At 38.4% G+C, this 18,738-nt stretch overlaps 2 protein-coding genes across 3 annotated transcripts; both read right to left on the minus strand.

Moving 5' to 3' along the window:
- Positions 1-719: 719 nt before the first annotated feature.
- Positions 720-10,780, minus strand: LOC103701713 (deneddylase). 2 transcript variants are annotated; one of them, XM_008783880.6, is made up of 9 exons: positions 10,168-10,780; positions 9,727-9,936; positions 9,153-9,641; positions 3,825-3,935; positions 3,336-3,518; positions 2,732-3,013; positions 1,344-1,464; positions 1,135-1,262; positions 720-1,028 (listed from the first exon to the last, which is right to left on the minus strand). In XM_008783880.6, exons 1-8 carry the CDS (start codon positions 10,615-10,617, stop codon positions 1,141-1,143), a joined length of 1,968 nt encoding a protein of 655 aa, XP_008782102.4. In that variant the 5' UTR covers positions 10,618-10,780; the 3' UTR covers positions 720-1,028; positions 1,135-1,140. The 2 variants fall into 2 exon arrangements, with proteins under 2 accessions (XP_008782102.4, XP_088565355.2); XM_088709229.2 differs by lacking the exon at positions 1,135-1,262 and having other exon boundaries at positions 10,168-10,722.
- A 981-nt stretch (positions 10,781-11,761) lies between these two features.
- LOC103701703 (transcription factor VOZ1-like) lies at positions 11,762-18,583 on the minus strand. The gene is made up of 4 exons (XM_039130198.3): positions 17,921-18,583; positions 17,628-17,819; positions 13,127-13,652; positions 11,762-12,975 (listed from the first exon to the last, which is right to left on the minus strand). The coding sequence occupies exons 1-4, from the start codon at positions 18,146-18,148 to the stop codon at positions 12,326-12,328; spliced, it is 1,596 nt and encodes a 531-aa protein (XP_038986126.3). The 5' UTR covers positions 18,149-18,583; the 3' UTR covers positions 11,762-12,325.
- Positions 18,584-18,738: the final 155 nt, after the last annotated feature.

The following is an 18,738-nucleotide window of genomic DNA, read 5'->3' on the forward strand; positions in this document are numbered from 1 at the left end:
TCATATTTAATTACATCACGGCAATCCCATCTTCATCTCTTAAATCACCGCCCAATGTAGTGAAATTTTCATTCTTGAGGTAACAATTCATCTTTAGCTAAAAATTAAGAACAAAAATACTTCTCCATCTAGTAAAAAAATTTGATATATCAATATATGATATTTTATATATTATATTTATAATATATTATTAATTATATTATTATTCAATGATAATTTTAAATTATAGTAAAAATATATTATTGTACTATAATAAAAGTATTTAATAGATTATTGCCTTATTTCTCTAATCAAAAAATTATTAATATTAAAAATAATATATTATAAATATAAATAAAAACATTAATATTATAATAATAATACATATATTTTAATAAAATACATAAGAAATAATTTTGGTATTATATGATGAATGATTATAGATTTTCATAAAATATTAAACAGATTACTTGTGAATATCTAAAAAATTTTAATCAATGAAACAGCATACTAAACGCAATGATCTTAAATCATTAAGAATCAAATTACTCTAAAATAAATATCACCGACGATCTAAGATCATCTCAATGATCCCATGTAGGTCACCAAACGCTATCTTACGTGTGACATAAACCTGTTATTGCTCGAATCTGAGCTGAAGCGCTAAGATCAGTGAACAAAAAAAAAAACCACCAAGGTGAAGTAGTGAGAGTAGTTGAGCTCCCAGCTTTAAAGGTGGGTTGATGAATAAAAGGCTGATCCTACTTGAACTCGCATTGAGATTCACTCGGATTGAGAAAAATGTGCACCATCATACAAAGAGTATTCATGGGAATATTGTCACTCTCATTACAACTGGGACAACCATTAGCATAGGACCGTAATCCGACTCCCTGAAAAAAATAAACGAAAGCAGCTGTTCCTTCCCTCCTCTTTTCCCTTTGAACTTCAAATAACAGAGGGCACCACTTTTTTAAGACACCACCACGAGCTTCCTGCCATTAATAATGCCTATTGTTGAGCTCCAAAATATACATAAATTACGGTACCTGCAAATAAAGGTGCAGTTAGAAAAGCCTAAATTAGAACTGGATTACTTAGAGGTTGCAATTTCTGTACTTGGAAAAGGTAAAATTTTGTGACAGAGGAGGATACTTTTACTTAGCGTGATTGCTCAATTGGCCTTGCCAATGCAAATGAGGATTCCGGAGTTACTGACATCAACAACTCAATCAGAACAACCTCATGCGGACGAGGAATTTTAAGGGTTGGCTCTAAAAGACCTGCCCAGGAAAACCCAGTGCAACATAATGTTCCTTATCCTTTATGCAAAGAGTAAAATGCTAGTTCATGGTTGAGCTTACCAGGGGAAAGCTTTCGTCCCCCATACAATTCCTTTACTAGGGGATTGGTGGCCCAATTATTTACAGCTACACGGCTTGTTGGCTGAAACCCCATTATCTTTCCATCTCCTGACAAGACCACCTGAATAAGCACAGAGAAATGTAATACAGCAAGATGAGAAAAAGCATAGGGAAGCGTAATTGAAGAAGTTGAACAAAATGGAAAATGGGTCGTAGCTGTAATCATTTATCTTAATAACAACAGCCATGACTAGCTGGACTATATTGAGCAATTCTTACTGGAAGGAGCACATTAAGAACAACACAGAGAATAGATTCAGGTAAGATCAGACTAGATTGATACATTAGAGAAAAACCAAATCTAGAATATCTTCATATGTGCAGCGCTGCATACATATCCATCACTATGAAAATGATGAAATAACATGAGAATATACAACTATAAAGTACAAGAAAGTATGAACTATATGTGGAGATTCAACAGTCACAAATTGCTGGCCTGCAAAAACATTTAGGAATGGGATATCAGATATTCTAAACTCATGTTCAAACTTTTGATACCCCCCCCCCCCGAGTCACAAATTGATATCGGAGATTCAACGGTCACAAATTGCTAACCTGCAAGCGATTTGCCGACTTCACTTAAAAGTTGTGAAATAAAAAAAAAGATCAGGCCCCTGTTTCGAGTGAAACAGGAACCCAGCCCCAAAGCCCTCTTCATGGGTCGCCGTCCTCCGTTGGCCCTTCGCCAGCCTCCGCCACCCTCCTTCTCTCTCTCTCTCTCTCTTCCTCTCTCCCGTTCGCCCTCTCCCCCACCTCCTCTACTATGTCGGTACGGAGTCGGCAAGGAACAATACAGGGGCGTACCGACCTATGCCACCAGGCTATAATGAACAAGGGTATTGAGTAAAAATGTCACTACTTTTCATGTAAATAGGATGAAATGACTTGGTTGATGTCATAGCTAATGTAATTTAAGGATTTGAATATTGTCATTGTTGATTCTCCTTTCCCAAGTATGCTGATGCTATTGACTTGTGCAGGGGGAACAAAAGAGAACCTTAGGGCTTGAAAAGTAAGATATCGATGTCAATGAACAAAATAATTGTTTGCATAAAGTTTTCACTAATAATCATACGATGATTCTGATACTTAGAGCTTCAAATCATGAATAAGTCTACCAAACTAGCTGCAATAGTGAGACATGGTTCTACAAAATATCAAACATGCTGAACACATATCAGACGATCTTTTTAATTTTATGCTACACAACCACTAATCCACACTTAAATTCTATACCAGAGATTTATCACAGATGCTAACATTGAGATATTATTGGATTAATTATATAAATCTAAGTTGTTGACGGAACAGACTGCAACAATTACCTGAAAACTAGCAATATCCTGTGCAGTCAACTGAGCATCCGCATTAATTGTCTCATAAGAAGATATACTGGTAGATAATTCTGCATTGGTTTGTACATCACCAGGACAATATGTAGCATCTTCTCTACTACCATAAATGGCATGCGAAATGAGATCGTTATTCCTCAAGCAATGAGGAAGTTTTCCAGTCCATGCGCCAAGATTTGCATCAAACATTATATCCCCAGGCCAACCAAGTGCATCTTTGATCTTCTTGACAACTGATACGCACAAAGCTTCTAGCTATCCACCAAAAATTCAAAATCAGAACAAAGATTTGGCTAATTGAGAATATAAATAAAACAAATGAACATTCAGGAAAAGTAACTACACAAGGTACAAGAAAACATGCATAATTGATGTACTGCTGCAATATGTGTGCTACTTAACACTCATCAGTATAGTCGCTCATGAAACTTCCTGAATTTTACAAAAATGACAAACAATAAAATTTGCTTTAAAAACAAACCAATTTATAACTTTTTTCACAAAATACATAGACACACAAGCACACAAACACGAGATGTTTGATGCATAAACTCATCGATCACATAGCATTACATACCTCAGCAGCTTCAAGCAGCTGCAGATGGCAACAGTCAGTTTCAGACAATGAAACGGAAGTATTTTGCTCCAAAGCTTTTCTAGATTTTTGAAGGTGAGGCCAGCATACTTGAGCAAGAACACTGATCAAAAGAACAATGAATCCACCAGCTAAGGTAACAAATATCATTTTCCATGCAGAACTCTGCAGCAAGTAGGGTCAACAATTATGATATGTGATTGCATATAGTATAAAGTAACTACTTTATCTGTCAGTTGGGTACTGTACTGCACAGGATAAGACCACAGATAGTATCTGATGGTTGTTGGACCTAAGTTATCAATATTATGCTATGTCACATTAAACTTGCATAGCCTAAAGATCAGCTCACATGAACTTCATGATACATAGTTCTTCTCAAATATAGGTTGTCATACCCCAAGTTTTATTAGCCAAATACAGAACATAAAAGAAGCTGAACATATGACCAAAAGAGAAGCATGTGCTTACCTTATTCCTCGAGACATTTGATGATTTTGTAACCAAGTTATATGAAAGTTGTTTGTCCGGTAATGTGTACTGGTCTTCATAATACATGTCAAGAATATTTGCCAGTTCCACCTGCATTTTATTTGATTTTGTAGTCAAAACAATCTTGTGTGACCATTTTCAGAAATACCTCGGGATGTTTTTAACAAAATATTTTTCAGAATGAAATTTTGATCGTAAATTAACTTTCACATCAACAGTTGACCAAATGTTGCATAGCTGATAGTTTGTCTAGTGAAAATAATCTAACAAAGACTCTTAGTACTCAAATTTGAGTTCAAGGAGCCCAAGACCTAATATAGGAAAGAAATTCTGAAAAGGATTTAAAAGAACTTTCACTGCCATTTGAGGTACCATGTAATTGTATTTCCTACCAGCATCTAGCCTTCCAAGTTCATAGCAGGCCCCTCTCTCGTCTAATGATGCCACTGCTAGGAATTCAGCAATATCGTGAAGGATTTATGTCAGGTTCAGAAAATATAGTATAACTTTCTTAAACATTATTAAACCATGCCCTAATTTCTACTGTTGATGTGGTATATATGGGAGAAGGCGTGTTGTTGGTTAAGGTTATTTTATTAAATGATGGCCCTCCTTATGAAAGATGAATGTGAGGATACGAGGATGTGTTTTCACTCTATTCTCAGAAAGAAACCATTTTTATTAGTTAATTTTACTTAGAAATGTAGCCATGATATTGAAGAACAAGAATGATGACAGCCTAGAGACTTGGAGGGAAAGAACAAATTCCACTAAAAATGCATGCTGTGAGCCAGTGACTTTCTTTGGAATGAAAAGAAGGGTCTCTAGACTAAAGAAACACAATGCACGCATGGATATGGAGATGTTTAGAATGCACTATGGTGTTCGAGTAAATTATAAGGGTATGAGAAATCAAATAGTGTCACAAAAGTATGAGATTTGAAATATTCTTAGCATATACAATTTGGCACATTGGCTTTAGAACACTTGTGTATTGATGAGTACAAGAAACAAGGAGAGTAAGGAACCTCCTACTATCTAGAGATCAAGATTACAAGTACCACTTGGAGGAGAATACCAAATAAGTAAAAAATGGAAGTCAGGGGAAAATATATATGCATTTCCAATATTCCCAACATAATCTCAGTAGTTGGTCCAGTGAAAGGTGGCTAGGTCAAGTTCAAGGACAATGAGGGTGATGAGTGTGAGATCGGGTGCGATGACGGCATCATTAATCTATTTGGGTAGTTTCAGAGAGGAAAGAAGAGAAATTTGGAATCAAGGACATGGATTCATGCATTAAACAATGCAGGTCACATGAAAATGCTAGATGATTGATAATTCGATAAGAATAGAAGACTGACATTGGTTGGTCCATGCTGAAATGGTTCCAGATGCTTAGCCCCATCCCCACATTTGCAGCAAGATCCAAAATATTTTGACTCCATAATCAACATAGCGTACAAGGAAAGCACAAGGATTGTTCACCCAAAACTTATAATGATAAAGAAGTCAAATAAATTAAGACTTACAACTTCTTTAAGAATCAATGGGAGCTCTACAATGTCACCTCGTGTTTAACAGTAGTTAATGTTTGTGAAGGATCAGCATCATCAATTTCTTTAAAAATTGATGGAAAGTTTGCCTTCCACAATTTTGGGATGTCTCAACACAAACTTAAGGCCACATCCTCTACTTGAAGAACAAAATTATCAGCAAAGTGGAAGAAAGGGATATTATGCAAGCACGATTGATGACTGCAACAATTGTGTGAAAGATGGCGAGAAGTAAAAAATGAAACACATACAGTCAACATAACCAACACTAGTGCTTGAACTAATGGGGCAGCAAGCATATAGAGATAATGTCGAGGTTTGTGTAACCAAGTTTCCCATCAACTGAAAGTCTGACACTAAAATGCGAGGACCTGCAACAGCAAAAGCTTTCTGAACATGAGTTCTTTCTTTTGGGGGGAAGGGGGGTGCATGGAGCACCTTTATATGGCTTTGAGAGTGGGGGATAGAACTTAGTGGCTTCATACTGTTTATAAGTGCAAGGCATTCAACCAGCTATCATGGATGCGAAAGCTGTTTATTACAGAATTGTAGGAAATATGGTTAGCTAGAGATATGAACTTGGTAAGCATAGTTATATTCAAAATTGCTTGTTCTGTTAGAAGAAATCTAGAAACGAAGAATTATCAGGCACCTATCTTTTGGAATGATATGGGCAGGCTTAAGAAGGATTTTCAAGGGGCAAAAATGCAATCCTAGGTCTAAAACGAATGCAATTTAGTATATTCTTAGCATATGAACCTCCTACTTAGGGTATTGCATCCACTTTGAAATCTTGAACTCACCCACTTCCTAGAAATTCCATCCCCCTCTTCTATTAGGCATATTTTATTGAAATAATACTTTATTAAAATAAACGTGTTGGTCATATATGAATGCTCAATATAATTCTAATTCCCTTTTGAAAGAAATTGGAAGCTTTCAAAATGTAAACAAAAGGACTTTTCAGGTGTTTCTTGGCTTGCTAGTTGGGTATCTTAGGCCAATAATATGTATTCATGATGGTGTTTTAAAGTTCAACGCAAAGTTGTCAAGGCATCGACTTGGGCAAATAGGTGAGTCATCTAGGAGCCGGCCTAGGCAGATAGGCAAGTCCCCTAGAAGCCTAACCAGGTCTAGAGTGCCTAGGCAAGGTCTGCCTGAATAGCCCGCAAAGGAGCGGTCGCCAAATGTTCTGCATGCCTGCTTGCAAGTGGGTGTCTCCTAGGCTGCCCCATTTCACTGGGTTGTCACCTAATCCAACCCATCCAAATCTAAGTCCAATTGACATGAGAATGAGTATGGCCAAACCAAATAAGGGAAAAAAAGAAAATGAGAGGAAATAAAGGGGGTGATTTAATTTAAATTAAAAAAATAGGGCATAGTAGACTTCTCACTCCTCTCATCCAATTCAGTCAATCTCCGCTCTCATCCCCACTTGGCGGTGGCCAGCAGGCTTGTACAATGGCTAATGAGCTTGATGGTTTGTGGTCAACGATGACCACTCCATCTCTCTCCTCTCAGGCTCTCACCTATAAATCTCTCCCTCCACTCTTGCTCTATCCATTTCTCTCTTCTATTTCTCCATCTCACTCCCTTTCTTTTTCCCCTTCTTGTCATTAATGCTATTAAAGGAAGTCTAAAACTCCAGGTCTCCAAAACTTTGGAGACCTTTTTCCTTTCACCATATCTATGAGAGACTTAAGGATAGTCTCGCAAAGATAGAAGAAAAAAGAAAAGGTAATATTAGCAATTAATAGTTGATACTTGATATAGCTGCTATTTTTGACTCAAACCCTTGGTAATGTTAATAACACCACTGGATCATTATAAGTGTTGCAATTGTATCTTTGTTTTTTCTTTTATTTCCCTTCTGATTCATTGGCTGGTTTAAGTTCAGCTAGTTTTCCTCCATTTAAGGATTCTTTCTTAGAGTAAGGTTTGGATAACCCTGTTGAATTGTAGGATTAGGAAGGGAGTTTCCCATATTATACTGCATTGGACCCCACCTGGCCCAGAACAATCAAACCTCCCTCAAACATTTCCGTGGGGATAAAATGTGATCTTTTTTATCCTGCAGTGTTCCGGACTCTACCCCCGATGACCCTCATCTTTTTCCTCTCCCTCCCCCCTCCCTCCGTTCTTCCCTCCCCAGTTTGGTGATCCTATCCCCTAAATCTAGTGGGATTTCAACAGGATTATCCAAACATGTTATAAATATATTTTTTTTGGTTTTGTTGTATCATAAGCTTGCTGCTCAATTTAGAAACTTATTATGAGTAGATATTTAAGTCTATATTAAAATAACATTTTATCAATGAACTATGCTATAAATAGAACTCATGCATTAATTGTTATCAATGTATCTTTGGATATGTGATATGAATAGCTTATTGAGAATAATGCGAGTTTTGATCAATAGTTAAAATATATGAAGGCATAAATGATTTTATAAATTTTTATACAAATTATAGCACCTAGGTAGTCGCCAATTGCCTAGGCTATCACCTAGGCTATAGTAGGGTCCATTGCCCAGGGTCGCCTAGGCTATTTGACAACTATGGATCAACGCACTGTGTTGGACCTTAACCATAATAAGCACAATACATAGTAGACTAATCGTTGATTCTCCAACTCCTTATTGAACACGGATTGAACTTCTTAAGACAATTAAACAATGAGGCATTGTTGACCTCCAACATTTTATTGAAGAGTTGATTGAACTTCTTAAGACAGTTAAATCATGAGGTACATGCACTATAGCTCATAAATTAGAAACACAAATAAAAATAAGATGCAAACAACACATGTATAAGTTCATTTTCTGTCAGATTTTCTATTGATGTTTTGATTTAACTTCTTGAGACAGTTAAACCATGAGGAGTATGGACCATGGCTCATAAATTAGAACCATGAAAAAAAAAATGAAAATGCAAAGCCCATATGTATGTGTTCGTCTTCTATTATTTGGAGCAATATCACTCGGATTTCAACTGAAATGCATAAAGAAGAGTACAACAAAAAAAATGATAGTTCTTAAGCATAATCTAATTCCAAATCACTATTTTGACACCAACTAGGTGTTATGTTTATTAAGAGGATATCCCAGCAATGCAAAATGTCTCCGGTTATTACTTTGTATTATTTATCAAAATATTTCTCCCTTGTGTTTGCTGTTTTGAACAATAATATTAATTTCAGCTTCTGCTCCCATATTAACCAGCTTGGATTCTTTTAAGCAAAATATCTTAAAGAAAATCTGATGGAACAGTTGATGAGACTGACTTATCATTTATCAACAAATAGCGTGTATGAAGCAAATGTAATGGGAATTACAAGAAATAATGAAACATATACAAGTTTGGAGGTTAAGTTTAGGTTAACTTTCACATACAGAGATGACACCAATGTGCGATCATGATGCCCAAGTAGTTCCACATCTTGTTATTGCTATTGCAATTAGTTCCTTCTCCTGACCAAATTCTTAATTACTTGTATTTAATTTAAGCACCAGAACTGAATTCCAATTGGTGATGTGTTGTTTAGGAAATGGTACTTCGTGTTTTAAGGAGGAATCGGATTTTGTTGCCTTTATTTATAGGTAATGCATGAGATCAGAGTGTCACCATCATGTTATCAAACAAATCAAGTGGAGTGCACATGTCAGTTATAAACGGTATAGATCGATTAGCTATAGAATGCTAAAAAATCAAAATCAGGAGATTAAGAGCGCAAGGAAAGAATAAATATATACCATTTGGAAGTGGGTTAAAAGGACTTCCCACCTATTATCAGCTAATTTCTGCCATCCTTCCAGCTTTGTATCCTTAAATGTATGATTAATTTGCAGCCTGTAAGCAGGAATGAACTCACTTGTCCAATCACTGAATCCAGGACCTCCATATTTAACCAAGCTTGAATAACTAGGTGGTGCCCACCAACGATGCTTCATTTTCCTCTCTCTATCTAAAGACTTCCCCTTAACCAGATTAAATTTGTCCACATGTTTCCTTGCATTTCTCAATATCTCACCTTCAGAAATTCTGTATATACAAATGGACGAATCGATTGAGCAGTTCTGTCGGGGCTTCTGAAGCCAACCAAATATACTATTTGACGGCAAATCACCCACTCGTCCATGGTAATTTGCTTCAGTATCCTCTAGAACGCAAGAACAAATGGCCTCAGCAAGAGATGAAAGAAATCTTTCATCTGATGAACTCACAGCAACGTCTGTTGGAACCTGCCATAGAAGATAAGCAAATCAATAGACATTACTAAACCAAAAGGGAACATATAAACCAAAAATTGCACGAGCAAGTTATGACCTCTCTAGGGCTGGCGAGATCTTTCATGTTCCTCTTGGTTCCTGGGCCGAACAATGAGAGTTGGAAACTCCACAATCGTTGCAACACAACTTGTCTAAAGGTCATAGCAAGTATATTATTTGAAACAGTAGGACTGCTGGACAGGATATGTGCAGTGAGACTACTCCTCAACGTCTTAGCCTTTTCTTTCACCTTCTTAGCTGGTAAAAACTATCAAACAAGAGAAGTTTTTAAACAAAATCAAATCTTTCTTTAACAGATAACACAACTATGGGTAAAAATCCACCCAAAATATTACTTTTCAAGAATCTCTCCTAAGGTCATTGTACCAAGAACTTCTGAAAACAAAATTTAAGATCACATCAACAAAAAAGTTTTAAATTTGTATCAACTTTCATTGCAAGGGTTTGATATCAAAATCAGTTGGGTAATCGAACTGACCAGTCTGGTGGAGACCGTACTGTGCTCGTCGGCGCTGCCGGGGTACACTGCCTCAACGACCATGGTGGATTTCCCAGAGGAGAGGTGCTCCTCGGCGGCATCGCCGCCATCGGCCGCGGCGGCGGTAAGGGCCTGGTCATAGCTGACGGCTCCAACAAGGGTTAGACGAGCGAGATCGCCCTCGTACGACCGGACGGCGGGGAGGTGGGTCCTGGCCTCATCGACGGCGTCGTCCGACGATCCCACGAGGGCCTTGAGGAGCTCCTGGTCGGTAGCGGGAAGGGCAGCGGGAGGACGGCTGCGGAGGCGAAAGAAGAGCGGCCGGCGGGTGATGAGGGTTCGAGGAGAAAGAACGGCAGGGTTTCGGGAGAGGGAGGGGGATGGATGGAGGTAGGGAAAGGAGGGGCGGCGGAGAGGAGGAGGAGGAGATTGGAGGGAGGGGAGCAACATGGGCGCGGAATTGGGTGCGAGAAGGGGTTAAGGTTTTATTTAATGGGGTTTGGGTTTCAAAAAACCATGTTCTTTTTCTTTTTCTTTTTCCTTTTTCTTTTTCTTTTTCTTTTCGCTTTCTTCTTTCTTCTCTACGCTAGAGTCGTAGTTTGGACCGACGGATAAATTAATCTCTGCATGCAAACGCTAACAGTAACAGGAAACATGTGGTTTTGAGTAAATGGCCGGTGAATCATTCGGTGGTTTTATTCTCGAGATTGAAATGGACCAGATAGAAGATTGTATAGCCCTGAAACATTTTAAGAAGTAGCCGTATTAGATCCAAACTAGTGCTCCATTAGATTTTAATTGCATCAAATCATGATGAATCGCACTGGAATTTCTCTGCATCATGTAAAGCTGTCTACTGCGACTCTTTCAAAGAAAACTAAGACATAATACCCAACTGTCAATAACAGTCTGTCTCACTGATTTGACACAAGTTTTCCTAGAAGAGGTTCTCGGTTTGATCATGGATGGTAGCAAAAACAATTGACAGGAACCCCATTACCCGTAGAAAAGGTCTCAGGCCCAACTTTCTGTAGACGAAATCCTAATTTAAATCTCAGATAGCTGCAAAACTTTCCATAGAAGACATCCCAAGTTAAAACCAGGTGCCTGGAAAAACAGAATCTATCTGCAGTTGGAGGTGGTGAATTTTAGTGAGAAGAAAATCGATGAGAAACATAATCCATCTGCAGAAGGCTTAAAATAAGACAATTAATTCCATAAATAATTGTATGAAGCATGAAAATGCAATAAAAAAGACTTTCTTTTTCTTAAAGATAAACATGTCCGTATAATAAAGGGAAAAAATATGTGCAATTCCATTAATAGCATTATGGATTCAGTAGCAGCAATACTGATGCTCCAGGTGATCATTTCTTAAGCAAGCATGCCATATATGTTCATAGGATATCAAGCATGGAATATATATCCACACGATATATATATATATATATATATCTAAGTTGATACTGGGCATATAAAACTTTTTGTCATATAGGAAAACCACTCGTATGCAACATACAAAAACATCGATGCACAAAAAAAACAAATTAATGTTTTAAAAGCATACACACAATACACACAATGGAAGGTTTAATTTATGAAAGGTCAGCCAACAGCCCTTTGAGCTGATAGCAGACAAATCTCCTGCATTTAATTGACACGTGTCGCATAAGAAACTATCTGTAGGATGAACCCCATATCTGTAATATGCATACAAAAGATCTTTCCAAACTATTAAATAAAGTCAGAATATATACAACCAAGACATGAGAGATAATACAAGCATATGATGCTATAAAGAACTTAACACCTTCACCCATGCTGCTCTGGTGAGAGAATGCTACCAGATGCTTGTCCTTTGCCCATGCTGGTAAAGCAATTGCAGATGCTCTGATAGAGCCACTGCCAATCATTATTGATCAATTACTGCCACAGAATACCATTATTAAGGATACATATTCCTTTCTCTGTATGATGTCTAAATATTACCCCATTTAAAGTAACCAAGAAATTGGCCATAGGATTTATAGATCTGAAAGTAAACTGGGTATATCAGAAAGTTGGAACCATTTGGTGGCCTTTTAAGTGACAGAATCAGTTAGTATATTCATCCTTGCAAGATGACAACCATTTCATCTGGCTGCTTATATCTCCTGACTTATGCTCCATAATAGTTATTCAAGCTATCAACAGAGTAAGCATATGGTAAGCTTGGTCCATAACCAAGGTTTTCATCTATAGGAGCTTTCTGATCCAAAGCTAAATATGCATTTTGGCCATGTTCCCTTTGATTGACTACATTTGAAGCTGAATAAGCATTTTGGCTATGTTCCCTTTGACTGACTACATTTGAAGCTGAATAAGCATTTTCAGCACCATCCTTATGGTTAGCTTTCACCCTGCCCTTAGGATACCGCTTGTTATCCACAGGATTCTCAGCATTGAGCCTTCCCATCTGCTGCTGCAGATCAACAAGTGAATCGGTTGTTACTTTTCCTTTGGCACTCTTCTTCAGATCTACAAGCTTGAGTTCCAGCCTGTATAAGGCACAAGCATCACAGTTGTTAACCTCGTATTCATACAGATGCCACTCATAATTGCTCAGGGGTTGTGGATCCATGTAGTAGGACCTCTTCAATCCGCCAAATTCCTTTATCACCTGCTTTCTAGATTCATGCCAACCACGACCATTGTAATCAGGCAGTGACCTTTGCTTCCGGTTCCCACTCTCAAATGCCCTTCGAGGCTTATCAAAGAATAGCCATTCTCTACGTGATTCTCCATCGAGAACTAGAAGATCAAAGAGCTCTGCAAAATCATGAAAATTCCTGTCACACTAGATGCATATCAAAATCTGAAGTCCTTATATACATTTAGTTCTAAAATGGTTTCATAAAACAAGCCAATTATGTGAACTAAGAGTACAACGCATGCCTACAGATATGCAACAGATACATACCAGGCGCATTCCAAGGAGACTTAGCAGTTGCTGCCCCTTCACATTCTGGTATACCAACGTTCTTTCCTTGTGTCTTGGCAGTGAGAGCAGCAAAAAGTGGACCATCCTTCAAATCGATCCCACCAGGCCGCAGCACCGGAGTCATACCAGGAGGTCCTTCATTTAATGCTAGAGTAGCATGAAAGCTGCTGCAATAGTCTTGGTACCATTCTGATCCCCGAGCAGGCCTAGGACAGTCCCAGAGTGCACATTTTGGCATTAAGAAAGCAGAAGGTGGAGGGCATATTGCTGGAATGAACTCTGAGATGAGTGGTACAACATCCCCTCCATTCTGCCTGCTAGCATCAAAACCAATACATACATTATGCTGTAACTCCTGATGCAGAGTGAACTGCTGATAGTCAAAATTAGTATTTCCTTCCAGACAATTCAATGCTGCATGTTGCACTCCTGTGGAAAGAGAGCTTTTATATCGCTCAGACCCTAGAAATCCATGTTCTGGTAGTTCCTGAGACACAAAATATTCCTGCATGACAAGCCAGCAAACTTTAGATAATTATCATCACCATTCTGTCCATATTGGCAGTGGAACACTTTAACAAGATTTAAACAATGTTAGTTTGGGAAACATAGAACATAAAACTTGAATTATATTCAGTCCCGCAATGTATAATGATAACCATACCCACAAAAAAAAAAAGAATGACAACATGATTTGATCAATAAGATTCAACAAGAAATAAAAGGAGATTACATAGGTAACATCGTATTTCACAATGTAATGTGTTTTTATATGGCTCAATAAGATAATCACATTCAATTTCTTAACAGCGTTGAAGATAAATTGATTTAAAATAAAGAATGGGGATAACAATAAAGAAAGGGGCAGTTCTGTCCCTTACTTCAGGACAAGACAGGATATAAAGAAGGCTCTGCAAAGAAGCAAGACAGCAAGTCAATAACATTAACAGGGAACTAGCCCAGAAATCACAAGCAGGTTACACCACAAGGTCCACAACTGTTGCCGCCAAACAAAAAAAAGAGGGGGCAAAAAAAATAAAGACTACGTTCAAGATGGTGAAACCCAAGCACTGTCTAGATATATAGCTTATGCGGTCCACATTTCTCCTCCTCCTCCTCCTCCTCTCTCTCTCTCTCTCTCTCTCTCTCTCTCTCTCTCTCTCCATATTTCCACAAAGATATTCAGTCTTGGTACTAAAGACTGTCCTGATACCTTATATTATGGGTCAGGTCAGTATGATAAATGTCCATACCAACATATGGTACACTGTTGGAGTCGGGACAGCAGCTATACCACATGTTAGTATGGGGTGTGCCAAACTCCTGCATTTTATCACTAGTGTACCAGGTCAGTATGTTACGCCCCATGCTAGGATGTCGGGACAGCAGCTACACCGACTTAGAGGTCGGTTCAAAAAACATTGCTTTCCACCATAAGGGATGTCAACGAGTCAGGACAAGGTTCGTCGTACCGGTATCGAACCCCATATCAATGCCACACTATCATAGTGTTGGTACGGTATGATACACAGTATGCCTGGCGTACCGAGTGTTGGAACACGACCGATACCAGTAACGGTATCGGACTGGACCGGTATGGTACGCCCAGTACCATTCGGTACGATAAGGTACAGCATACCATGGGTCGGGGTTGGGTCACACCCCACTATATCCATATGCATCACATGCACTAGACTTGATCTTGAACCTACTTTACAATACTACATCCATACCTATTAGTGGATCCATAATAATTAGGTCCCAGGTAGTTATTAAGTATTCATTGGGCAGTTGTAAGCTCTCAGAGAGAGGGAGGGGCACAACCCTCCCTTTTAAGAATTAAACAAATGAAAGTTAATTCAATATTCTTCGGATTGACCAAACATGGGAAATATTTGTGGAGCAGAATAGTAGACTTCATCCTTTTCAAAAATTTATCAAAATCACTAATAAAGCATAATCAGAATATATCCCACTTCAGCAGCTTCCTTCCTGCCATACTGAAAATAAGATTCTACATTCTCCCTCATTGAACTAACTCTACCAACTCTTTCCTTCAGGCAAAAATCTACAATTTCAGAACTTATCCAATATGGATTTAACCTCTATTGCTCTAACCAAAAAACAAAATAAAATAAAATCACTAGCTCCAAATTCTTTCCAAATCTTCTTTTTGCAATTCAATTTCTCAACAAAAGCCTGCTTCACAGTCCTCTTAATTCATTAAGGAGACTGCCAGGTTGGAAGTCTCTTAAATCAAAAGCCTTTTCCCTTTTAGGGATTAAAACAAGAATGACCAAACTTAAAAAGAAATGCCTTGCTACTTGGTTAAATATGTTCCACATATGTAACTTTCCATTCAACAAATATCAACCATTTCAAAACTGGTGAATCCAGTTTCAACATCTGACTCCTCAACCTTTATATCAATGAACTACCACTATAATCTCCTTCATAGTCTTAGACATGAACCATTTTATGGTGTAAAAATTTTGCTGAAGAGATATAATCTACCAAAGCTACAGAGCTATATTGCACCACATGCGAGAGAAACATAGTGCAGGCCTGCAGGGTTAATAACACCATGCATCAGCAAGCAACAATGTCTTTTCCTTTTCCCTTTGCATTTTTTCCTCTGTAGGGTGCTGAAGTAAAGTTATTCAAGGTAAAGTCCTGTAATGTTTCTAGTATCTGATTGTATCATTGCAGAATAATAAACAAACCCTTCCAATTATGCTCAAAGATGTACCAGATGTGATAGGAAAAACTTTTCTTCTCTATAGACTTTTTTATAGCTTTATTGCTATCAAAGAACATGTTTAGTACATACTCGCACACTATGTATCAACAGTTTACATCCAAGTAGTCCGCAATTATCATTTTATATTTTAAAAAAAAGGACATGCTTATCCACCTTATCAATCCTCGTCATGTTTAGTAGTTTATAACCCTTAGTTTCAGATAAATTTGTAGCAATTCAAGAATGTGTTTCCAAATCACATTATAAGTTCTATAATGTGTTGATTTGAACAAACTTTATGTGTTCAGGGAAAAGGAGCCATGTATCTCTAAATCTTGTGAAAAATAATAAGGTCAAAGTCAAAAGTTTACAAAAAGTTTTGCAAACTACACAAACAAAATATAGTGCAAGTATTAAAAATGACTTACTCTAACAAATTTAGTCTTTAAGGGAAGAATCTCAATTTCTTTTAGAAATTGAAAAACCTTTTTTGGTCATAATAATTTGCATATCTACAGTTAAAATTTCCTTTTTCCACAGATGGCTTGGGGAAAACACCTGCCCCCCCCCCAAAAAAAAAAAAACAAAAACAAAAACAAAAAAAAAGGAGGAAAAAAACATGCAGTTGACAGTTATGAGAAAGAAGACGAAATGAACCCATTCTATCTGTATTGTAGTTATGTTTGTTTCAAACAGCTGATTCCTGAACAAGTTCATCAGAACCATCTCCAATGACTCTGAAAAATGAACTAAATCAGGACAACATTATTTACAAAAGAAAATCACACAAAAAGAATACACTTTCAAGATACTATGACATAATAAATGTTTACCTTCTTTTGATAAAAAATGCTCCATTGATGCATGCAACTACGTATCATTTATCATAGCATAATGGGCATTAAGTGCCTAACAAGAATAAAAATAACAGAACAAAAAAGGAAAAAGAAGAAAAGGGGTATGCAGGTCTCTCATAATATAAAACATGACATGCATTAATATTTTCACACAGGGTGTACGCATATTCCATTGTCATGCAAAACCTTCTCCCATTTCACCTACTTCAGAACACACAGGATGGGGGGAACCTGAGACCAGATACAATGAAGAATGTGTTGTCAAGTGCATTTGATGAAAAAACTTATTTGCAAAACAAGCCTTTCATAAGCCTAAACTTTCCATCAATGCTTTAATCCCATAAAAAAAATGAGAAGTGTTAAGTTTTCTCAAAGTGTCAGATGCGAGAGATTTAATAAAACAACGTAAGAATCAAAACTTCAAATAGTAGTCAGAGATGCTTCATCTCGAAATAATTTTGTATTTAACCAAATACTACATAAAAGAAGGCATAGTTGGAAATTGCACTAGATGTTCCCAGTATTTCCAACTGATCTTATTTTAACACTTGGAATAGTTAAGAGCCGAATTATCTAATTTGCACTCGAGTGTTCTTGAATAAGGCAGTGCAAAATCCGGGTCTACTATTCGAGATTTCAGACTAAAGGCACCTCAAATTCGGTGATCAAGGATAATTGTGTTGACTCAAAGTATCCAATCTCTTCCCAGATCATCGACATCCCTTACCTCCTAGCACTTGCTGCCACAATCTAAGAACTGCTCTTACACCCTAGAAGTTCGGCAATTAAATTCCTTCAAAATTCCTATCTTATAATTAGTAATTATAAAGAAGGTGAGCCTCAGATCCATCATAATAGCCTTAAAAATGTCAAGTTTACTCACCTCCAGAAAGGCAGCAGCTCCTGCACCGTGAAGGCCCCCAGCGTCGGGCTCTAGCAGCTCCAGCGGCTCGGGCTTCGGATTGGCGCCGTGCGGCAGCTCCGCCAACTTGCTCGTCGCATCATCCTCCTCCTCATTAAGCTGCAGCATGCGGCGGATGTACGAGGACAGGTCCGAAGATCCGTGGCTATTTCCCTTAATTAATTTTTCCCGCAACCAAACCCATCACAAAAAAAAACAAAGAAGAAGAAGAAGAGAAAGGGCAATTAAAGAGAGACAGTTATGGCGGTGCTCACAAGAAAGGAGGAAGCGGGGGAGGCCTCGTCGAGCTCGGCCTTCCACTCGCGGAGCATCTGGTGGACCTGCTCCTCGAGGAGGGCCGCGTCGGCGGCGCGGCTCTCCTTGCGGACGGCCTGGAGGTCGGCCAGCATGCCCTGGAGGTCGTCCACCCGGTTCTTGGCCCTGTCCTTGAGGAGCCGGTGGGCCGCCGACCGGCACCCGCCGCCCTTCGACCCCTTCCGCATCCCTCTCCGCGCACTGATCCTCCCCTCCAAAATCGACCACGAATTGAACGGAATTCGGTGGAAGAAGGAAGAGACCGGCTGTTTATATATATATATATATATATTTCTTTTTTCTTCTCTTTTCAAGTATTGAGGAATTTGGAGGAGAGGAGAGTGAGAGGGGGATGTGGTCGCTGCTTTTTCTTCTCCTTTCTTCCTTCTTACTGCTTTCTTTCGTGGACTCTTTATCTTCTGATCTCGATCTCAAGACTGGAAAAAGCTTGTGATTCACCCTACTGCTACTACCACCGCCACTATCTCTTTATGAAGGGAACCTGGAAAAGTTATTACGCGGCAAAAGCAAGGAGGAATGATGCCCGAGCGCATATTACGTATTGGTGGTGCGTACCGAAAGAAGGATTAGGATGCAGCAAGGCCGTCGGCTAGAAGCCAGGCGGACCACCGCACGCCCATTCTAACCCTTTGTAGACCAATTGGGTTGGAACAAAGGCTGGAAAAAGTGGTCAAATATGGCCCGAAATGACCTTAGATATTAAAAGTTAGATTTGCTCATGGACTCGGAATATCGTTAGGTCCAAGATTAAACGAGT

The sequence above is a fragment of the Phoenix dactylifera genome, chromosome 12 (genome assembly GCF_051530095.1).
Source record: "Phoenix dactylifera cultivar Ajwa chromosome 12, Ajwa_hap1_PhDact_Kaust_v1.1, whole genome shotgun sequence".
In the NCBI taxonomy this organism is placed as follows: Eukaryota; Viridiplantae; Streptophyta; class Magnoliopsida; order Arecales; family Arecaceae; genus Phoenix; species Phoenix dactylifera.